General features: G+C 42.0%; 1 protein-coding gene across 1 annotated transcript in view; it reads right to left on the bottom strand.

Annotated features, from left to right (window-relative positions):
• SHB (SH2 domain containing adaptor protein B) overlaps positions 1-20,671 on the bottom strand; it is a 79,934-nt gene that overhangs the window by 15,785 nt on the left and 43,478 nt on the right. Inside the window, exons 3-5 of the mRNA XM_040541233.1 lie at positions 19,170-19,385; positions 9,237-9,408; positions 4,860-4,979 (exon numbers count right to left, since the gene is read on the bottom strand). Coding sequence (XP_040397167.1) covers positions 4,860-4,979; positions 9,237-9,408; positions 19,170-19,385 — 508 coding nt within the window. The remainder of the gene's footprint in view (positions 1-4,859; positions 4,980-9,236; positions 9,409-19,169; positions 19,386-20,671) is intronic.

The raw sequence follows: 20,671 nt of genomic DNA on the forward strand, positions 1-20,671 counted from the left end.
ATTGAAACAAACAAAAAAATACAGATCAAGCTGTAGTCAAACTTTATGGAGTATTCCCAAAGTCTTATAGAGCGTTTCTGAAGAGACGTGTCTCCAGTGACACTTTCAAGTAAATTCTGGTGCAGGTAATAACATATTGCAAGTAGAAGGAACTTCCTTTCTTCACATGTCATGGAAAATGCCATCTACGCTACAGTCACTAATAAAGGCCCCAGCCTTTCCTGCAAAACATACCACCATGGGGCTGGCAATCAGGACACCCCTTAATTTTCAAGGTAAACAAAATGCTCTCACAGGTAGAGAGAATAAATACCAAGGTGTGGAGAGTAACACATTATCCAGCAAGCAGCTTACACAGAAAAATAAATCAAACAGAAGTTACTGTAACTGTACCAGAAGCACTGGCACAGTTTTTGGGAAACAGGGTTAGTAGACTTCTGATCCAAAAGCCTCTGAGAAACAGACATCAAATACCTGGCAGCTACTCCCACGGGACATGATGACTATGAACAGAATCACAAAACTGTAGGTCTTGAGGCTGCTGTCTATATCCCAACACAGCCTCCTATAACCGTTTTCAATTTACATGACAATGAATTTACTGAAATCGTGGCAAGAAATAGTTAACAACTGCAGTCACCTTCAAAGCCAGTAGTCTCACATTAGCATAGGCCTGTGCTCTAACAGTAGCATCACAGACTGCTTCCTGGGAGGCCATTCCATGGAAAAAGTGGCCTTATACTGTATGCTAAACAGGGACACTGCACAGACCATACCAGAGCAGGACCCGGGGCAAGTATGTAGGGCAAGCTTAAGCACAAGCAGAATCCAAACAACATGGATGCTCATGAATTATTTACAGAAAACTGCTCATTTTTTCCACTGTAGCATTCACCAACTCCAGAGCTATGATTCAAGAACCATATCCTAACAAAATTATTATAGGCAAATGTAACAAATGACAAGGTTGCAAGTTGATAACAAGAAAAAAATTACATATGCCTGGTGACAATTAATTTTGTGCTACTGCTTTATTAACATGCTTACCTGATAACTATCATGTATCTTTATAGTGTGCTACCAGATGCAGTGCAGTCATGACTTACCATTTCATCATAAATATACCCGTAAAATAAAACGGGAGTTTAATGTTGAAATTGTTCTGAACTTCATTTCACTGTGCACATTCAGCAACATCCAAAAGCCTCCATATTTACAAGTCTCTTACACCTGCAGAAGACCTCAATCACCCCCAAGCCTGCCTGCCAAAGGAAAAGTGAGCAAAGCCTGTTTTTACCATGCTCTTTTGCAAGTCCTGATGCAGCCCCATGCAGTAAGAGGGGCGCTGGATTGGTACAGCAACACAAATCATGTTCTGCATAGCAGTAGATAGACAAGCACGTTATTACAAAGTCTAGGCATTACTGAGGACACTGCTATAAAGCATCCACACACAACCTCATCCATGCTCACACCAGCAACACAATGCCTGAAGCCCCTTCATTTTTATTTCATTTTTATTTTATTTTTTGTGATGTGAGATCCAGTCTCATATTCTATTGGTGATGATGGAAATTAGCTGCCTGCCATTAACTTAAGCTTGCACTTGAATGTTCCAGGGGCTCTTTTCTGCAAGGAGAAGTAATTATACTTGTGGCAATATAAATAAGGTTATACATTTCCTCAGTATAGTTTGAGGAAGGGATAGCTGATTAGCATTGTGTCTGTGATTAATTCTGCCAATTACCCCACGAACACCTTGTATTGAGCACTTTACGAGCTATACATTTGTTCTGGTGAAAATGGGAGGTGAAACAGATCGTCTCAGATCTCACTAAAAGATGGGACACTGGGACAAGCACAAAGCCATCTGAAGACCGTCAGCCCCACTGATATACTTCTTAGTCCATTCACTTAAGTCACCAAAACTGTGAAAAGGACACATGGGCTTGAAATCTCCCATCGTCACAGAGGGGAAGACTTATGACTGCTTAAACTAGACACCCAATCTGACACAATGCACATCAGCAATACATGACAGTCACTTCAACTCATGCTCATGAACTCTACCACTTGGAGGCATATCAATAAAAACATGTATTTGCAGTAATGCCAAGAGATGGGATTGGTAGGGAAATATACACCAAACAAACACACACACCACCAGAACGCAAAATGAGTTTGAAATTAAAGCTCACAACAGGGAGAACAACAAATATAAAAAAGGAAATAAAGCTAGTGCCAAATTCAGAGGAAGTTCAATGGAGATAGGTGAAAACTGCATATTATAGAAATGAGTACACATGTTGCATTTCAAATTTCAACAAAGGATGAAGGAATTAAGAGATCCTGCAAGACAAATGCTAATAAGGATGTAAGATCACATGGCAATGAAATGAAGAGATTTGTCTGACCTCAAGTTATGGATACAGGGGTGCAAAATAACCTCATCACAGACTGATCAGTTGCTTCTGGATAAAAGAATCATAACCCCAAATAGCAGCATGTGCTTGGCACTTCGAAGGGCTAGTTTCCTGCAGCTAAAAGTAGTGATAAACCAGACTGAAACATTTCCTCACAAGGATTGTGAGTGAAACCTGAGAACTGTCTAATAACTCAGCTTTTTGGGCTTAATGAACAAGAATTCTTCCATCACCAAAACTCTCCAAAGCCTTACTTTTTTTTTTTATAATCACCTTCCTTGAGAGAGGATGCAAAAAGAACAATTAATTATACATTTAGTGTCCTGAATGAGGGAGGAAAGGGAAGAGAACCTTATGGCAATGAGAAGAAATCAAGTGTCAGGGAACATTGAACATGAACTTTGTGAGTGGTCTACAGATGGTAATGGTCAGCGAGATGGCAAGTAAAACTTAAGAAGGTTGCTAGCAGAGCAAGCAAGTTTTCATGATAACTGACATATACGGTTAAATTATGTAATTTTTTATTTAACTAGATACTTTGAGAGAAAACATTGGTTGCATTTGCAGGATATCAAAAGAGCTCCTTAAAAAAAAGGAAGAATGACTAATGAACAAGACATGAACTCTAAGTGCAGTACCATGGGCTTAACAGGATTTTGCGGGTTCTGCAGGAGCCACGGAAGAATGATCAACATCACAGGGAGCTGATACACAGTTAGACAGCACGAAGAGGCCAGGGGCAGCACTAGTTTTGACAAATTTATGGAAGGAGAGCTGAAGAGTACCAAAAACACTTTTCTTACACTCCAGAAAATGTAGATTGGAGTTCAGTCATTTAGCGGTCTTATTTAATTATTAAATTATTATTTATTGTCTTATTATGGGGAGATTTAAGATAAGTGCCATCAGGAAATCTGGTTTAGAAAATCCTGAAATACAACACACTACGGGGACAAAGGGCCAGCATCCAGATGTCTAAACTTGCAAAACAAAGAAAATAAAGAGAAAGGTGAGGCAAAGAAAAGATAATTAAGAATTGCAGGAGATCCACAAGAATTTACTGTCATCTTTTTCTCTTAAAGCTGTGCACTGGTTACATAATGAGAGTCACCATACTAATGCAAGAATTAAGTGATATACTATGGCATCCTTCAAGAACAAAAGCCGTATTTCAAGACTTTCAGAATATGAAGAGGAAAATTTAAGCCTACGTATATCTGAAGAATGTGCCATCAAGCCTCCAATGCTTGCAAGTAACTAGAGAAATATTACATCAGAGAACACACAGATCAAATGACAAAGGGGTCAACTGCAGCTGAACCACATTTCTAAAGCAGGTGTGTTCCAGTTCAAGGCAGGACTCTTTAGTGCAGAGAGACAACAACAATAAAAAAGGAACTGAGATTTTAAGAAGTCCTACAAAATATCTGAACAGAATCTTAAAACTAGGTTAACAGATGCACTTCTACTAAGCCCAAAATGGGGATATAAAACCAATCTGAAATCTACTGTTTAGATCATCTGCATAAAACAGGGTAGAGCAGACACGGCCCCTTATTTCTATTGAACCTAAGAACATACATAGGTTAGCACTGTCTCTGAAAGTGTTATCATCAAGCATTACCATTATCCAAGCAGTAAAATGTGCTTCCAGAACAGCTCTGTGAAGAAACTGTTTAAAAGCCAAACTGTCAGGAGCAGTGGTGGTAAAAAAGGCTAGGTCTGTTTCTTTCCTACTTGGAAGATAGGTTCCACATCAGACCCTATCTTGGAAGAAGGAAAGCAAGGGAACAGTTCTCTTTGCCCTTGTACAGCCAATATGATGGTGAAAGGCGTTCTTGTTCTCCTGCATTGAAGACCTGGGAGCCTGAGAACTTTCTCTGCTGGAAATGCAGATGAGCATACATTGAAGCAAGTATCTGTAATATATTCTGATCAGCCAAGGTAGGTGAGGCAAATGACAGCACTGAGACCGGAATAATGAGCATTTCCCAGTTCTGCAGATCTTCCAACCTTGATCCTAGGCTTTTTACTTTCAAGAATTGTATCAATACCATCCAGCTCTACTACACAAAGTCTTCCTTCCATAGGTGAAGCTTCTTTTATAAAAGGAATAAAATCCCCAAACAATGCAGTTGCTTATTCAGCCTGAAGCAGAAGCAGCAGAGCATTTCAAATCAGACCCAGAAAAAAAAATCAAGTTTATTTAGTTAAATGGACACCACAGGAATACTAAAAATCCCTTAACATACCCAAATTATAAGGTCCTAATTCAGTGATTGTCACTGTACATCATGCAGGCTGACAGTCTCAAACCTTCAGGGTGCCCTTCTGAGCTGAATTAGCGTATCAACAGAATGAATAATTTTCCTTTTGTGCACCAAAGAAATTATAGCTTATAAATTACATATACTATGTACACTGGCAAGTACTTACTTCAGTGAAAGAGAATAGTCATGCTTGCTTGTTTGACTGTTTCGTACAAGGTAGCTACACTCTTTACATAGACGTAACAGGTTTTCTGCATCTGTCCGACTGATTGCTCCATGATACCATCTAGGAAAAAACAGAGATTAATACACATTTTCCAACTCATACTGCTTTCACTACTTTGTTTTTAAGGTATGAATAATGGTTAATACCACATGGATATCTTTAAGATCTAATAAATTAGATAAAAAGCATGTTGTTTGCCTTATATGAGGTTAACATTATCACTTGGCCTCTCAGCTGAAAGAAAAAAATCAGATTAGGACAGCATGTGACAGAACTGGTGTACATACTTTTGTAAGAAATTTGCACCCAGAGCAGCAAGTTATAACCTTTATCTTGCAAGCAGGAGATCCACAATATACACATTTACTTGATTTCAGCCCTTCAATATACCAGTATTTCAATTTATATAGAAAAGAATAAAAAACACAAAAAAGCAAACAAAACCATAGCAGAAGAATACAAACAGTTTACAGTGAAAAAAATCACTTAAAATTGAGAAGGAGGAAATTGATAAGGGTGTCTGTTTAATCAACATGAAGATTAACAAAGACTTGTTCTAAACTTGGTTATGACAACTTTGAGTGCTTTTAGTAAATCCCTGGAGAATCTGCGTAGTAGGTGTGGTCTTGTATGCAGGGAAGAAAGGGAATGGGGAGAGGAGAGATGTGTCCTCTACTAAACTGACCAGTGCAAATAAACTCCTCAGTACCTGCTTTTTTGTATTGGCATTCAAAATGCTTTGACCCCTCCCCCAGCCATGTAACATGCCTGGCCCTGCACAGGGTCAGTCATGTCTCTGAAGGAGATCTCCCCCTTCCTGCAACTGGAAAAAACACTTTGAAGCACGATATGACACCGCCTAAGCAGGATAATGCATGCACCAGAAATGCTCTCTGCCTGTCATTACCAGGAACTGACTCGCCGTGTGCAAAACAGTTTCCTTCCATTTGTTCTAAATTCATTCATCTGCTTAACTTACTTTAAGAGATATGTTCAATTAAAAGGAAAGTGAATAAACAGAGAGGTTCTTTTGACAGAAGTCATGCTTTTGACTATCTTGACCTAATGTCAGCTCCACTGTCAAATGGGCAAAATGAAAGTTGGTGTTCAGAAGAAAAAATCATCTCGTGCCTGGCTACAACTGAAGCCTGCATTAGAGAAAGCTACTACAAGGAGGGTTTTACTATTACATATTCAAGACAGACTTGAAAAACGGAGACCCTGACAGCTCCATCACATTACAAGTAACACCGACACACAGATGTAGATGTTTTCAGGCAGCATTCCCTCTGTACCTCATCAGTTACTGCTGAAGAGTATTTCTCAACAAGCAATTTAAAGACTAGGTTAAAGACTAGGCCGTCTTCTGAATGTGAAGAATATGAATACTAAGAGTCAATCAGAAAATGTATTTGAGAGCGCCTAAAAATTATTCCTATTGTTTATAAATCATTTCTTCCTAAATGGCCAAGTAAAACCAAAACAAAATATGACCTAGCCCAAATCAGGGAGATAAATGGAGTCTGATATTCAGAGGGAAGTACTTTGTGCATTCTTTGGGCCTGGTGATCCCCGGTTGGCAGAGAGGTTCATGGAAAAAGAATGCAGAGTTGGTTCCAGGAAACAAAGCCAGCTTTCAAAACAGTCAGAAGAAAAACAGCAAAGTATGAAGACAACTGATGGGAGAACATCTGATTCAGAAACAATGCCTGGAAGCTGTTCTGGCTACAGCTGAGAGTAAACAGCAGTATCGAGAAGTGTAATTGCTTGTGAATCATATGCTCATGTAAATGGGACATTCAGCTTGCTCCTGTTCCAGCTAACTGAGATAAGCATAGTGCTGTAATCAGTTTAAAGTTCCTGGCTAATTTGCAGTTTCAACTGTACCAGGGCTGTTTGCCCTGGGTGTGTCTGTTTTTTAAATGTCAACATATAGGTATTTGTACAGAAAGTTCAAAGATTCAAATGTGAATTATGTGATCGCAGAACTGTGAAATAACAACTTGTAAAACACACCAATGCAAAAGCACGGGACATGAGAGCCTGAAGACAAGCATATCTTCTAAGATATCCCAGAAAGCACAGGCACACAATACAAACCTAGAAGCAAAATTGAAACGCAATCACACTTTCCAAGACTAATTGAAAGCATCCTGACTGTGGTTTACAGATGCTCTTCCTGACGTCTCTTGCTTTGCCTATGATCAGATTTCAGATGCTGTGGGGTCACAGCTCCACTGCAAACAGGACAGCTGCATCAGTTATGCAGTAGGTGTGATCAGTTATTACGGCTCACAGGATGCACAACACTACTCCATTTCTGAATTGGTCAGAGCAAAACAGGAAGTCACCAGACCTTGTATACAAAGCAGGGAGGGATTCACTTTCAATAGAACATACAAAATGGCAGAGCACACTTTCCTTTTTTTTCACTGTTATGTGGAGGAAGCAGAACAAATTCATTCAATTCCCCTGTGTCCATGAGTTACTCAGTTTATGGTTACGGACTCCTTAATCACGAGGAACTAGAAGTAATTTAATATATTACACATTGGAATTTCTGCCTGTTTGGGAAGCTTCCTAACCTACATATTAGAAATTCACCCGTTAATTTGCATGCTACTTTTCATGTAGATCCTCTCTACAAAAAAAAGAGATTCCATTCTTATACAGAAAAGATGGTATGGTGCCATGAAGAAATCTCACACTATTAAAAAATTAAGCATTTTGAATGATTACGAATAATCAAACGTACAATAAATCCACTCATTAATTTTCTGATCATTTATTGTTAACTGGACATTCATTTCAGTTTTGATCCTACAAAATGAAGAATTAAAAATAATATTGTGACTCACACTTGAATAATTAAAGGAAACAAAACCGACTCTGCAGTCTCCATTTCTAAGTTGCAGTTACACTATAATAGATATCTACACAACAATCCATTCAAGTCAAAAGTTAATTAAGAGATGCTCAACTTTCCATAGTGGCTTAAATGTATTTTGGGGGCTTATGGTAGGCTGGAACTATTCAAGTCTGAGGGCCAAATTTTACAGTCAAATGTATAGCCTTTAGTTATTTATCTGTAGTATCAGCAAGTGATTTCACAACAGTGGTCACTATTTCCTGTGTTACACATAAGTCTGCCCTCTGTCAATGAGCAGGTGCCTCAAAGGCTGAGGTTGAGTAGGTGTAATATCATACCACATGGAAGATGATAATCTCTTTTTCAAGCTTAAGGTTCCAAATACTGTATGTAAAAATAGTACATCAAAGGAAAAAGAACTTCAGGAAACACCTTCTCTCAGACTCAACTGATAGAGGGGATTCTCTCCTACCAAGGATTTGAAGTGCAAAACGATTCAGCACTAATCTTACCAATACCTGTACCATTCAGAGATGAAGTATTCTGACAGAGAACACCCTCACACCCATGTTAAATTACGTCCTCCCTCTCCTTTGAATATAAATTCTGCATCTAACTTAGAATGACAGTGTCTAAAGTGGGACTGTCTTGAGGATTAAAGACACAAGTCCCTGACTTCACTGTGTGAATCTGTTGGACGACTCAGTGCTCACAAATACCAATGTACCCTGTGTAAATTGTTCCACTCAAAGACTTTTCTTTGTTTTTGGCCCCTTTTCTGAGGCTGCACATCCAGTATGATACAGGACAGTGCGTCACTCCACCACACAAGCCAGTCTGTCCAAATGGCTCAGAGAAGGGTAAAAAGGAGGCAGGACAGAAGCCACCCTTGTGGATAACAGATATTCACTCCATAGAATTTCTCCAGAACTTGAGTTTGGAGCTGACAAAGCTGATTCTAAATACCATCCTCAGCTTTGACAACACAGAATAGAAATAACACTCTTTTTGTAAAGTTTTGTAACTGGTCTCATCAGGCTCTCACTAGAGCAGTATTACAGCCAAATACAAGGCATGTCTGAGATACTAGAAACATGATATGCAGCCACAAAGATAGAGAATTCATGCAGCTTTAAAGGACATTTTGGATTACGTGATACATACCTCCTTTCTCTAATGCAAGGTAATCAACATGGTTATAAGGGGAATAACTGCATGTGATTTAGCAGACAAAATTCACTGTTCCTGAGGTGAGAGGTTTCTATTTAACTCTATATTGTCCCCAAAAAAAGTTATTTACAGTTTGCAGAATTAACAAGGATAGTTTTCTGTGTGCGCTAATGCAGGGGATGCAGAGGAAAGGGAGCTGGACAGCAGGATCTAGGACATCTGCTGTTCCTGTAAGTGGGGAGGCAAAGAGCTAGAAAGCAATTGCTGTGCTTACTTACATCTGCTTTTCCAGTGGAACGGTTGGATCTATTCTCTCTCCCAGGATCCCACAAAATTCTGGGCTGCCATGTTTGATGGGTTTAAAGCCTCTTCCAGGTGCTCTTAACTGCCTGCGCTGGTCATTTGAGGGAGAAGGAGATGCTTGTCGTTTCTCACTTCCATTAAATTGAGCTGCAAGATACAAAATAATTACCTCTCTAGGCAAGGGTAATAAGGACCAACACAGCTGTAGCATTTAGAGAAGCTTCATACTTCCCAGGGAGAATAAACATGCATCCACCAACATTCAGATACAGTGGTTTACCTACCAAGTTATATGTATCATCTAAAGTGTTTCTAACTATGCAAAATACAGCCCGAAAACTCTTGCCTTTCCATCGACAAAATCCATACCCTTCTAAATCCCGTTAAAATAACCCATGCTTACATTAACAACTGGTGTTTTCTTCCCCAAGAGATGATGCTGTTGAACTACCCCTTGCAGTAATGAAGACAGGCTGCGGTGGTTTTAGTCAGGTGGGCAGATGAGCTCCACCAAAACTGCTCTTTCATTCCCCCACCTCAAAGAAAAAGGGGGAGAAAATACGATGCAAAGGGCTCAAGGGTTGAGATAAGGACAGGGAAATCACCCAAGAATTATTGTGATAGGCAAAACAGAGTCAGAGTAGTGAAATTAGTAAAATTTATTTCCTTTTACTAGCAAGCTAGAGAAGTGAGAAACAAAGGAAAGAAACCAAAAGCACCTTCTCCACATTCCATCCATCTTCTTCCACCTCCTCCCTCCAAGCAGTGCAGGGGAACAGGGGAATGGGGGCTGCGATCAGTCACTTCATCTCTGCCACTCCCTCACGGTCCCTCCCTGCCCCTGCTCCACGCGGGGTCCCTCCCACGGGATGCCGTCCTTCCCGAACTGAGCCTGCGGGGGCTGCCCACAGGCAGCAGCTCCTCAAGACCTGCTCCCACACGGCTCCGTACCACGGGGTCCATCCATCCCCCAGGAGCAAACTGCTCCAGCACGGGTCCCCCACGGATGGGCGGCAGCTCCCCCCAGACCCCCTGCTCCTGCTGCGTGGGCTCCTCTCCACGGGCTGCAGCTCCGGCCCGGGGCCTGCTCCTGCGGGGGCTCTCCATGGGCCGCAGCCTCCTCCAGGCCACATCCACCTGCTCCAGCGGGGGCTCCTCCACGGGGGGGCTGCAGCGTGGAGATCTGCTCCGTGTGGGGCCCGTGGGCTGCAGGGGGACAGCCTGCTCCACCAGGGGCCTCTCCCTGCACAGGCTACAGGGGAACTGCTGCTGCTTGCCTGGAGCACCTCCTGCCCTCCTGCTGCACTCACCTGGGGGGGCTGCAGGGCTGTTCCTCTCACACTTTCTCACTCTTCTCTCCCAGCTGCTGTTGAGCAGCAGTACTTTTTCCCCTTCCTTCTGACTGCTCTCCCAGAGGCCCACCCAGCATCACTCCCTGGCTCAGCTCTGGCCAGCAGCAGGTCCCTTTGGAGCTGTCTGGAGCTGGCTCTGATCTGACATGGGGCAGCTGCTGGGCTCTGCTCACAGAAGCCACCCCTGCAGCCCGCCACCACCAAAACCTTGCCACATAAACCCACTACACAGGCTTTCAGTCACCTTCTACAATTAAGCCAAGAAGCAAGTGAGAACATTGCAAACCCAGCTTGCCTCAGCTTAGATGGATCATCTGAACTGCAGTCTCAGTGCACTTCCAAACAGGTAACAACCATGTACCCACATCAGAAATGCCGGCAAACAGTGATCAATTAAAAATGTTTCTACTTATATAATGCAACCACAAGGCTTTTGTCTTGAAAGGCTAGAGTACAAAGTGATGAAAAGGGAAAAGCACACTTTTTAAGTTTCTCTCACAAACTCTGTGATGCCAAGGAAAGCAATATGGCTTATTTAGCAAAGCACGTAGTAATGAGGTCTGCATCCTCATTCCTATAAAAACCACACTTACAGACTCTACATATCTATAACTTCAAAGAATTAAAGAATTGAATTCTGACAGAAGCCATGAAAGGAGCTATCCACACCATCTTCCATACACTCTCACTGCCCTCCGGGGTTTGCTTCTTCATCACGAAGTAACAAACACTCCCAGCTGTGGATGGATTATTGTTTCTAAGGTCATCTAGTGGGGAACAGGCTGAACAAACCTCACTGTATCAGGAAGCTCAGGAAGCAAATATCACAGTGCACACAGAGCAGTCAGCTTCTGTGTGGATTTCAACAGCAGCATTACAGAAAATGTTGCAAAAACAGTTACAGGGAATCCCTACTAAAGCTTGTTGTAGATCACTTGCATTCAAACCTTGACTTGTAACAACACAGCCAGTTAGGCATGTGACTGGTAATACTTACAGCTTTAAAGCAACTTTACAACAGGAAGGGGCTGTAATCTTCAAAAAGATTATGCATACAGAATAGAGATGCGTTGGACAAGGAAAATATTCTAGAGCACTTTGTTTTGGCTATTTTTACATGCTTTCTTCATGACTTAGAACACTTCCAAATTGCTCCTCTTCTTAGAGACAAAGTAGGCAGGCACCAATTATTACCAAAATTGGGCAAATGTATTAAATCATATTCTGAAGTATACATGGCAGAAGTATGGTTACATTTTAAAATGCAAATTCATATTGAGCTTTCATTATCCAGTAATGAGGTTGATTAGCATAACAAGGAGAAACATTGCATGTGTGTACTTGCAAGTGACACATACGAACAGCATAGTGGTTTCAACTGTAAGAAAAACACCTGGATACTATAATTTGGGAACTCTGAATACTGGTGAACTTAATGTTGTCTGCTACTGACTGAGCAACATCTTTCAGACACCAAAAAAATCTTTTCACAAAAATACGAAACTCAGTTCTTACAGTAAACAGTGATATCTTTATGACATGGTGATGGTTGGAAATAGGATCTGTTCTACAAAAATAGCACAAAGTTGAAATTTCAAATGCTTTTGAATGTTTTGTTTGTCTGAAAAGCTGAGACATGTCTCTTGGCTCCTGCCCTATTTCTTTTTTTGTGAACTAAATTGGCAGGAAGAGGCAGCCTAAAAGGAATATCCAGGCAGACAAAACTGGCAAGTATGCTATCTAGTCAGGCACTGACCCATGTGATGCTGTTATCAGGATGGATTTTTAGGGTACTATAAATCCACTCTTGACTAAAGATGCAGTACATACAGTGAAGGTTCAGAAGTTCAACTCCATGCAGTTGAGAGTGGAAAGTTTCTTATTGCCATGGTATTTCTGTTTATGCAACTGTTACTGTTTTGGAACCTACTGCACCCCTGACTCTTCCTCATTATCCTCTCCTGCCCTGTAGCTGGTGGCTTACCCCGCTGGGGTGGTATGCCAGAACAATCCTGCTTTTAATCCCCTAGCATCCTGGGCACCATCCTTCTGTGCATCAGCAGTTGCATGCAGCATAGGTGGCCAAGTAACTTGAAGATCCTTCATCAAGGGCTCTGTGATCAACACCGAGTGGTGAAAGCTACTACCAGATGGCCTTCTTCGTACTAGAGGAGCACTGATATTCTTAAGTGATAACTGAGATTGGTTTTACAGATTTCACATGCATTTCCTTTACCCTAAGGTTTGCTATGCCCACCAGGAAATGCCTGCTCTCTCTCACACCCCAAGCAGGAGCCAGGGTCTGCTTGAAGTTCCCAAATGGTCTTTTGGTTTTGCTATCTCCTTTTCCAGACAGACTTATATACCAGAAAGTTACCTTGTTCCTGTTATTTTGCCAAACTCAACTCCTCTGGGCAAACTGGTTTGCCCAGCTCAGCAGGAGGTCTAACAAGACCTGCCCACATCTCACAAAAACCTTCAAAAATGCATTTCAGCTTCAGCCATTATTTCCTTCCTGCTTTCTTCTCTGTACAGCCTCCAATGAAACAAAGCCAAACCTGTCTGTGAAACAACTCAAACTTCAGACAGTCAAGATGCTGCACTCCAATACAAAGAGACACATCTTTCAGCACTGCAATCAACAACTGAAGTCCCCGAGTAAGGCTCTACATAGCCTGCTCTGCAAGCATCAGCACAACACCAGACCCAGCCAGTGCTTGGGAGCTACAGCAAACACATGCTCTCCCTCAGACTGAGCAGACTTCACAGTTTGTGCACCCTTTTGGTCTGGCACATCTCGGACTCCAGGCTGAAGACAGACAGCTCCTATCCATACTTCACCAATAAGTCTTGAAACCATGGCAGAGGTACAAAAGTTTTCCTTAAAAGACTTGCATGAGTAGTTGACTCCATGGTAATTCTAGTGTTTCTTGCCATTTTGGCTTGTTTCCTAAGTCTATCACCTAACAAATCAAAAATGTTTGCTGCATAAAGCTCATTGTGTCTGCACTTCACATCACAAATGCATACTGTTCCCTGTGGATGAACCTCTCAAAATAGGAAAGTTTTAGCAGGAAGTGGCTTCAGTTGTGAACCTTTAATTTCTAATTCCACTTAGACAACGTTGTGATCTTCAGAGAAATCCACCTCACTCAAGAAGCCAGCAAAACCCACACAGCTTAACTAGCTACATTACAGAACCACAGTACACATGAAAGTCAGAAAAGCACTTCAAATATCTCAGCAGAGGGTCAGTACTCCTCCGCTGCAAACATGTCATTGTTTCAAACTTAGGAGTTGAATCTCTTCTTCCCTTATTTTAAATATTTATGATTCCAAGCAGTTAAAGTATAGGAGAGAACCGGTTAGACAGCAGCTTGAATCTATGCTTGCAGCCAGTCCTGATGCGTTGCTTTGTAGCAAACAACCAGGTACCTAAGACATGCTAAGTTGTAATGAATGACACACCCCATCACAGAAATCTAATTCATCTAAAAATATGTTTACTCTCTTAGCACTGTAAAACAGAACTTTGCATGCTGATGTGAGCCCATAAGGAATTCAACCATATCATAATACTTTTTAATTAAATTTCCTTTTAGTCTGTTAATTTTGTAAAGCAATATGTGCTTTCATAAAAGTTAACTACGTAATGCCTTAAAAGAATATTTACACACAGGCCAATCATAAAATCTAATATTGGGTAGATGGTGTCTCGTTAATCTACACTCAAATACATACTAATTAAAGACTACCTGATGAAGAAAAATTGACAAAGCTAAGATTTTTTATTTTTTTTTAATCAACACTCAAGACTACTTCAGCATTTACCCACTAAAGATCAAAAAGTTGGGCATGAAGATGATTAGAGCACTCCAAGACTTCACAAATGCCAAGTAGTGCACAAAAAGGAATGCAGTAGAAACCAATACATTTATTCTCTGGATTTAATTTAAACTCAGCCTTTCCATTTGATATGCAAAATGCATGAAGAGTAAGGTCTGAGATTTCCATATGCACACACATGACTCTTGGGACAATAACTTTTGAAGCCAGTAACCTCACCTCTGTGGCTGCTGTATTACTACTAATTGAGAAATCTGTAAAGTATGATCTCACTGCAGACAGATGTGCCCTGGTTCCACAGAGTTGTACTGTAAATATTTAGCTTGTATCTCAGTATTGCTAAACAATGAAGTTTCTGTTTTAGGTATTTTGCATACTTTGAAAGAAAAATGTCCTCTGGGTAGCACACAGTTACCATCCTTGCGCGGGAAGCTCACAGCAACTCTGATATTATTCTTAGCCTTTGGAATATTATCAAAACTAGTACATAAAGAGACACTCAGCTCACAAGGCAAAAACTATGCTAGGCTACAACACAGAAAGAAACTGCAGAGAAATGAATAGCCCTATTCCACCTTTAAATTCCACCTTTAAACATTTCAGGGTCACATATTCAAGCATGTGTTCCTTCCCAATATTTTATGCAGTCCAAGGGCTTTATTTACCCTTGTCTTCAAATAAAATATTCTTTGCTCAAAAATAGCTCTCTTCCAAAATTGTCCAAGAACACATGCAGGAATGGCAGACCATGCATCCAGCCAAACACTGGAGAGAATGGAGAAAAATATCTGGACGACTCTCAGGTGATGCAGCCAGCCAGAATTAACTGTATTGCTTCCTTGCAGAAGCTCTTCAACAGCAATCTGTAGTCATTACAGGCATCCGCACAGCACTAGCCCAGTGTGCTAAGAAGGATGGGGATAAAAAAATGAAGCACAGCATTTTCCTTCCTTGTGGGCAGAAATGCACACTCGGGTACTAGGAAAGGGTTATAGGGAGCTATAGGGAGCTGGTGTCTGAAGGTAGGAGTTGAGAATTCCCAAGGAGACGTAAGAAGGTGACGTGATAGGACCAGGTGTTAGATAGGACAAGGACAAATGAGAGCGACTAGGCATAGATGCAGATTGGTGGGAGAAAAGAAAGGAAAAGCAAATAAAAATGATACCACAAGCAAAAATAGTAGAGGCAAGGCGCAAACATGGCAGCAAATGGCAGAGGGCCAGAAACCCTCTGGAATGGAGAACCATGAAATTCACTGGAAAACAATGCAGAGCAGCTGAAGACGTACTGCAAATTCACTGCTGATGGCACTGTGCAGACCCTACTGTGGGCGGCTTGTGGATCCTTCCAGGCAGCAGACTCCCTACCTCTAACAGGCTTACTAGGGACAATGCTGCAGTGTAGTAAGGCTCATCAGTTGGGAGACAGAGGTTGCACGTTTGCTCTAGGCACAGACAACATTACAGCCATCACAGGGACACACAAAAAGACTCATCTGAGCTGGGACAGTGGTACCTGGACCAGAAAAGGAGTCCCATAGCCTAAACCCAAAGCAGAAGGTTTTAAACATATGTGACAGGCTGACTTTCAGCATCTGCAAAAACACCTTAGTGGCACTGGAAATTTAGTGATATGTGCCTCCTATGAGTATGGCCAAATTGACTAGCCTATCTTGACACACAGTATATATCCCAGCCAGACAGTCTCCCAGCACAATTCTTGCAAGCATTTTAACTGGCTCAAAGGGGATGAGTCAGCTCAGGCAAGCCCGAACTGAAGCCTGCTTCCAACGTGGCAGGGTTCAGCAGCAAAGCTGTATATCCTACTGGAAGCCACATAAACAGGTTAGGCTTTTGTGCTGGAGTTCATGCTCTTTAGGGAGAGACATTATACCTGCACAGCATGCAACAGAACTGGATGGTGGCTTAGATCCAGGCTCCAAAGAACCATTAGCATATACTTAATGGCAATTGACTGAGTCTGGAATCCTACAAAGGTTATTAACATCTAACATGCCAAAGCAAACCATGCTGCTAGAAAGTAGAAATCGAATTTCTCTAGTCTCTTTTTCTCTTCCATAGGAGCCCAAAAAGAAGAAAGGGGATGTTGAGCACAAGGTTTCTTTTTTGAGTCAGCTGCTTCAGGCTCATCCAGGTCTCTTGCTCCCAGCCACATTCTCAGGATGGATGCTACAGACATCAGCTTAGGTTGGAAGCAAACAAAATCAATTGCAACACAAAGACAAATGAACAAATGAAGCTGAGGGGTAGAAATCACTCTTACGACAGATCCACACTGCTGTACTACACTGTGCTACAAGAGAAACATTTGTGTCACCCACCTCCACCTACCTATTAGGTGATCAGGCCAGGAACACCCAAGAAGGGCAGTGTCACAACAGACTGTTTACAAAACAGTGTCCCTGTAGAACTGTTGAGAGAATGCGCTCCCAATTTTGCAGTGTGGCCATATCACGGCACATAGAACTGCCAAATCATAGAGTAATTCAAGTAGAAAGGGATCTTGGGAGGTGTCTAGTCCAACCTTGTCAAGGCAGGCTCTGCTACATGATTAGATAAGATTGTTCAGAGATCTATCCACTCATCCCTTTTCTCAGGATGAAGATATATAAAAGCTGAAGACTGCAAAATATCCCTTGGCTGTCCTCACAGAGGGGAAAAAAAACTTCCCTGTATCCCATCAGAACCTGGCCTGATACAACTTATGCCTGTTGTCTCTCATCTTCCGATCATACATCTGCTCATCTGTGAAAAGCCTAGCTCTATCTTCTTGAAGACCTCCTCGGAGACACTGAAAAGCTGCTATTAGATCCCTCCAAAGCTTTCTCTTCTGCAGACTAAGCAAGCTCAAAGTCAGTTCTGTCAGCATCTCCTCATGTGCTGCAGTTTCCTGTCATTTTGGTGTCTGTCTGCTGAAATCATCATTTATCAGCATCCTTCTGACATCAGAATGCTGGACACAACACTGGGCACAACATTCCACGTCTTGTCCAAAAAATGTCAAGTAAAGGGAAACTTTGCTTGACCTACTGGCTATACTCCTGTTTACAAAGGCCAGGATGCTGCTGTCCTTCATCACTACCACGGAGTACTGCCAGCCGTGTTTACTCCACTTTCCCTTGGGACTCCTAGGCCCTTTCCAGTGAAGCTGTAACCTGGCAGCCTTGGTCTATATCATCACAAGGAGTTAGTCTGCTCCAGGTGCAGATCTTTGAATTTGTCCTGGATGGGTTTCACAAGTTTGTTGCCAGCCCTTTTCTCCAGCCTGTCCCATACGCTCTGCATGACAGCTCTTCACCCCTCCATTTGACACCGTTCCAAACCTGATGACTTGCATTCCCTCTCCTCCTCCAGATTATACTGATAAAGATGTTGAACAGGAAGGGTTCCAGAACTGGTCCCATGTGGAATCACACCTGTAAACTGATTCCAGGAAGAGTATGAATCACTAAACACTACCCATTGAGTTCAATGATCCTGGCATTTTTTCCACTCATTTAGTAGTCCACCCATCTAAGCCACAGCATTTCAAACCACAAAACAAGGATGCCATAGCACAACACGTTGAAGGCTGAACTCAATGCAGATGACACCTACTGCTCTCCTTCCATCAAGGGATCAAGTAGTTTCAATACAGAAATCAATCAGGCTTGTCAGGCAGGATTTACCCATGGTAAATCCACACTGACTACTCCTAAACATTGCTGTCAGTATTCTTCCATGGTTCCAGAGCCACATCTCTCGTCTTTTCTCACACCCACAGTTCTCACCACATGTAGCTCTTCCTCCCAAGCCTTCTTGGGAAGCCAAGCTGACCCTTAAAAAAAAGGGTGAACAACCCTGTTCCTAGACAGCTTTTAACAAGAACATATAATTGAGGGGGAAATCAAAGCATGTATGACTAGCATCCCATAGGAGCTTCCTGGAACATGGTCAAGCCATGACTTGGCCAGGCTTTGTTGTGAACACTGAGGCTCTACCAATAAAAAAAGCCCTTGGCTTCTAGAATCACATCATCAGTGAATGAAGCCCCCTAGCCATTTCTGCGAAGCAGCATCAGGGACTAAGAAAATAACCAACACCAAGCACAGATATTTGCAGAGAGAGCAAGTAGTTTTGTGTGAGGTCTCCCTGACTGACAAGTTCTTATGTGGAAGAAACTCAGCCATTCAAAAGAATTAATCTGAAAACAAGTTCTACACATCTATGGGAATGCTCACGATTGGAATGAAAATGACAAGTGACAAACACCAAGAAACATCACCAAAGAAAAGCATGTTACCGCATGCACATGACACAGCTACTTTATGTCCTGCCCTTTTAAGAAGTGGCCCATAAGTTAAGGACCTTGCAAAGCATCACTCTCATCACAGATCCACTCAACAATAAACACTACCTGCATCATACTCACTGAAATAGGGGTGAGATTAAGGGGTTTACTAACATGAACCGAGCACTGAGATGGTTGACAACAGCTCACCTGAAGCAGCAAATCAGTAAGTGCAATGTTCCACATTTCTGCAGCAGGTAAGGACTTGAGACTGCCCACAAACGTTTCTGACAGATTTCTCCCCAGCCCCCATTCTCCCCACCCCTCACCCTTCAAAAGGGCAGAAACATTTGACTTCTCCTAAAGGCAGGCATATATGCTGTGAAAGAGAATTTTCTGGTCAGAATCTAGGATTCCTACCTGCCAGAGCTGGGATGGTGACTTTATTCCACTCCCATGGCTGATCATACTCATCTGCAGGCCTGTCATCATCCTGTGGCAATTTGCTTTCTCGTAAACGTTGACTCACCACACTTTCAGAATCAGATTCCACACCACTGCCTTCTGGTTCATAGGGTGTGTCATAGAGCTGCATGTTTTTCTGATGGGACTTCGTGCCTTCCTGCTTCTGAAACTCTGTTATCAAGAAAGAAAATTGCATTAGTGTCACTACTAAATATGCCTTATCATCACAGTTAATAATTTTAGAGCATTCAAGTTCCATGCACTACTTAATTTCTGCATAATTGCACAGATGGCAAGCTGCTACAAGACTTCTAAATTCTACTTCTGCATTTGCTTACCTGTCTGCAAGCAAAAGTTTGCTCTAGCTAACAACCACAGCACAGTCTCATGCCTCCATCAATACACCCTGGTCTGCAAGGAACCAGATTACAGGAAACACAATAATTATCAGCCTTTGTAAAGCACGCTTACGGTCAACTGTGCAAAAACCCCCAAGAACACTGAAATTTGTGTATGCAGTTAAGTCTTCCAGAGCAGATCATTCAGAAACGCAACTCAAATACCAACAAAAACGTATTTCAGAGTGTAATTACATTAAAGTTTACATAAAAAATTATCTGTAGTTACCTCTAGAGAATGCAGAACACCAGCAGAAAATGAGCTGGGACTACAGTAAGAACACTAAATGGAAGCAGCGCTGAACGGACCTTATCTCACATTGTATTAAGGAACACACATTTAAATTAACACAGACTTTGTCAAAAAGTAAGCATGTTGAAGCTTAACAGAAAGGAACGGTGCATTGCCATTCTGGTTTCTCTATTCCCTGGATTTTACAGGGCCTTGTCTAGATAAAGCTATGGTCACCCCATCTATGTCTGGGGGCATGGCTGAAGACCTCCAGAAGGCCCTCTCCTTGGCCAGAAGGCCTTGGGATTCTGTGAGCTGTTACATGTAAACCCTGTGTAGAAACAACATACAAGAAGGTTGTTAAGCTTCAGTGATGAATTCAATTCCCTCCAACATGCCAGTTTATTCCCATTTTGTTTATGAAAAAACTCTTAGAAGTCTTCAGGCACGTCATTATGCTAAACCATTATCGAGAGTTTTATATGAGCAAGTCAAGACACTTGTGAAGCATACAAGAGGTGGAAGCAGGGTCGGGTGACCCAGGATGAATACAGAGACAGCATCTGATTGCACAAGAACAAAGGCTGGATTCCAAGTGGCCTTTGGCTTTCCTGCCTGGTGAGGTCAAGAAGAAAGTACATCAGCAGCAAAGGGAAGGCTAGGAATAATATGGGCCCATAGCTAAACGTGTCAGGGTCCCTGCCCTGGTGACACAAGATAAAGAAATAGCAGAGAGACTCAATGGCTTCTTCGCCTCAGTCTTTACTAATCAGATCAGCTCCAGGAACCCCAGACCCCTGAGAACACAGGGAAAGGCTGGACCAAGG

This window comes from Cygnus olor, chromosome Z (genome assembly GCF_009769625.2).
Source record: "Cygnus olor isolate bCygOlo1 chromosome Z, bCygOlo1.pri.v2, whole genome shotgun sequence".
Taxonomy (NCBI): domain Eukaryota; kingdom Metazoa; phylum Chordata; class Aves; order Anseriformes; family Anatidae; genus Cygnus; species Cygnus olor.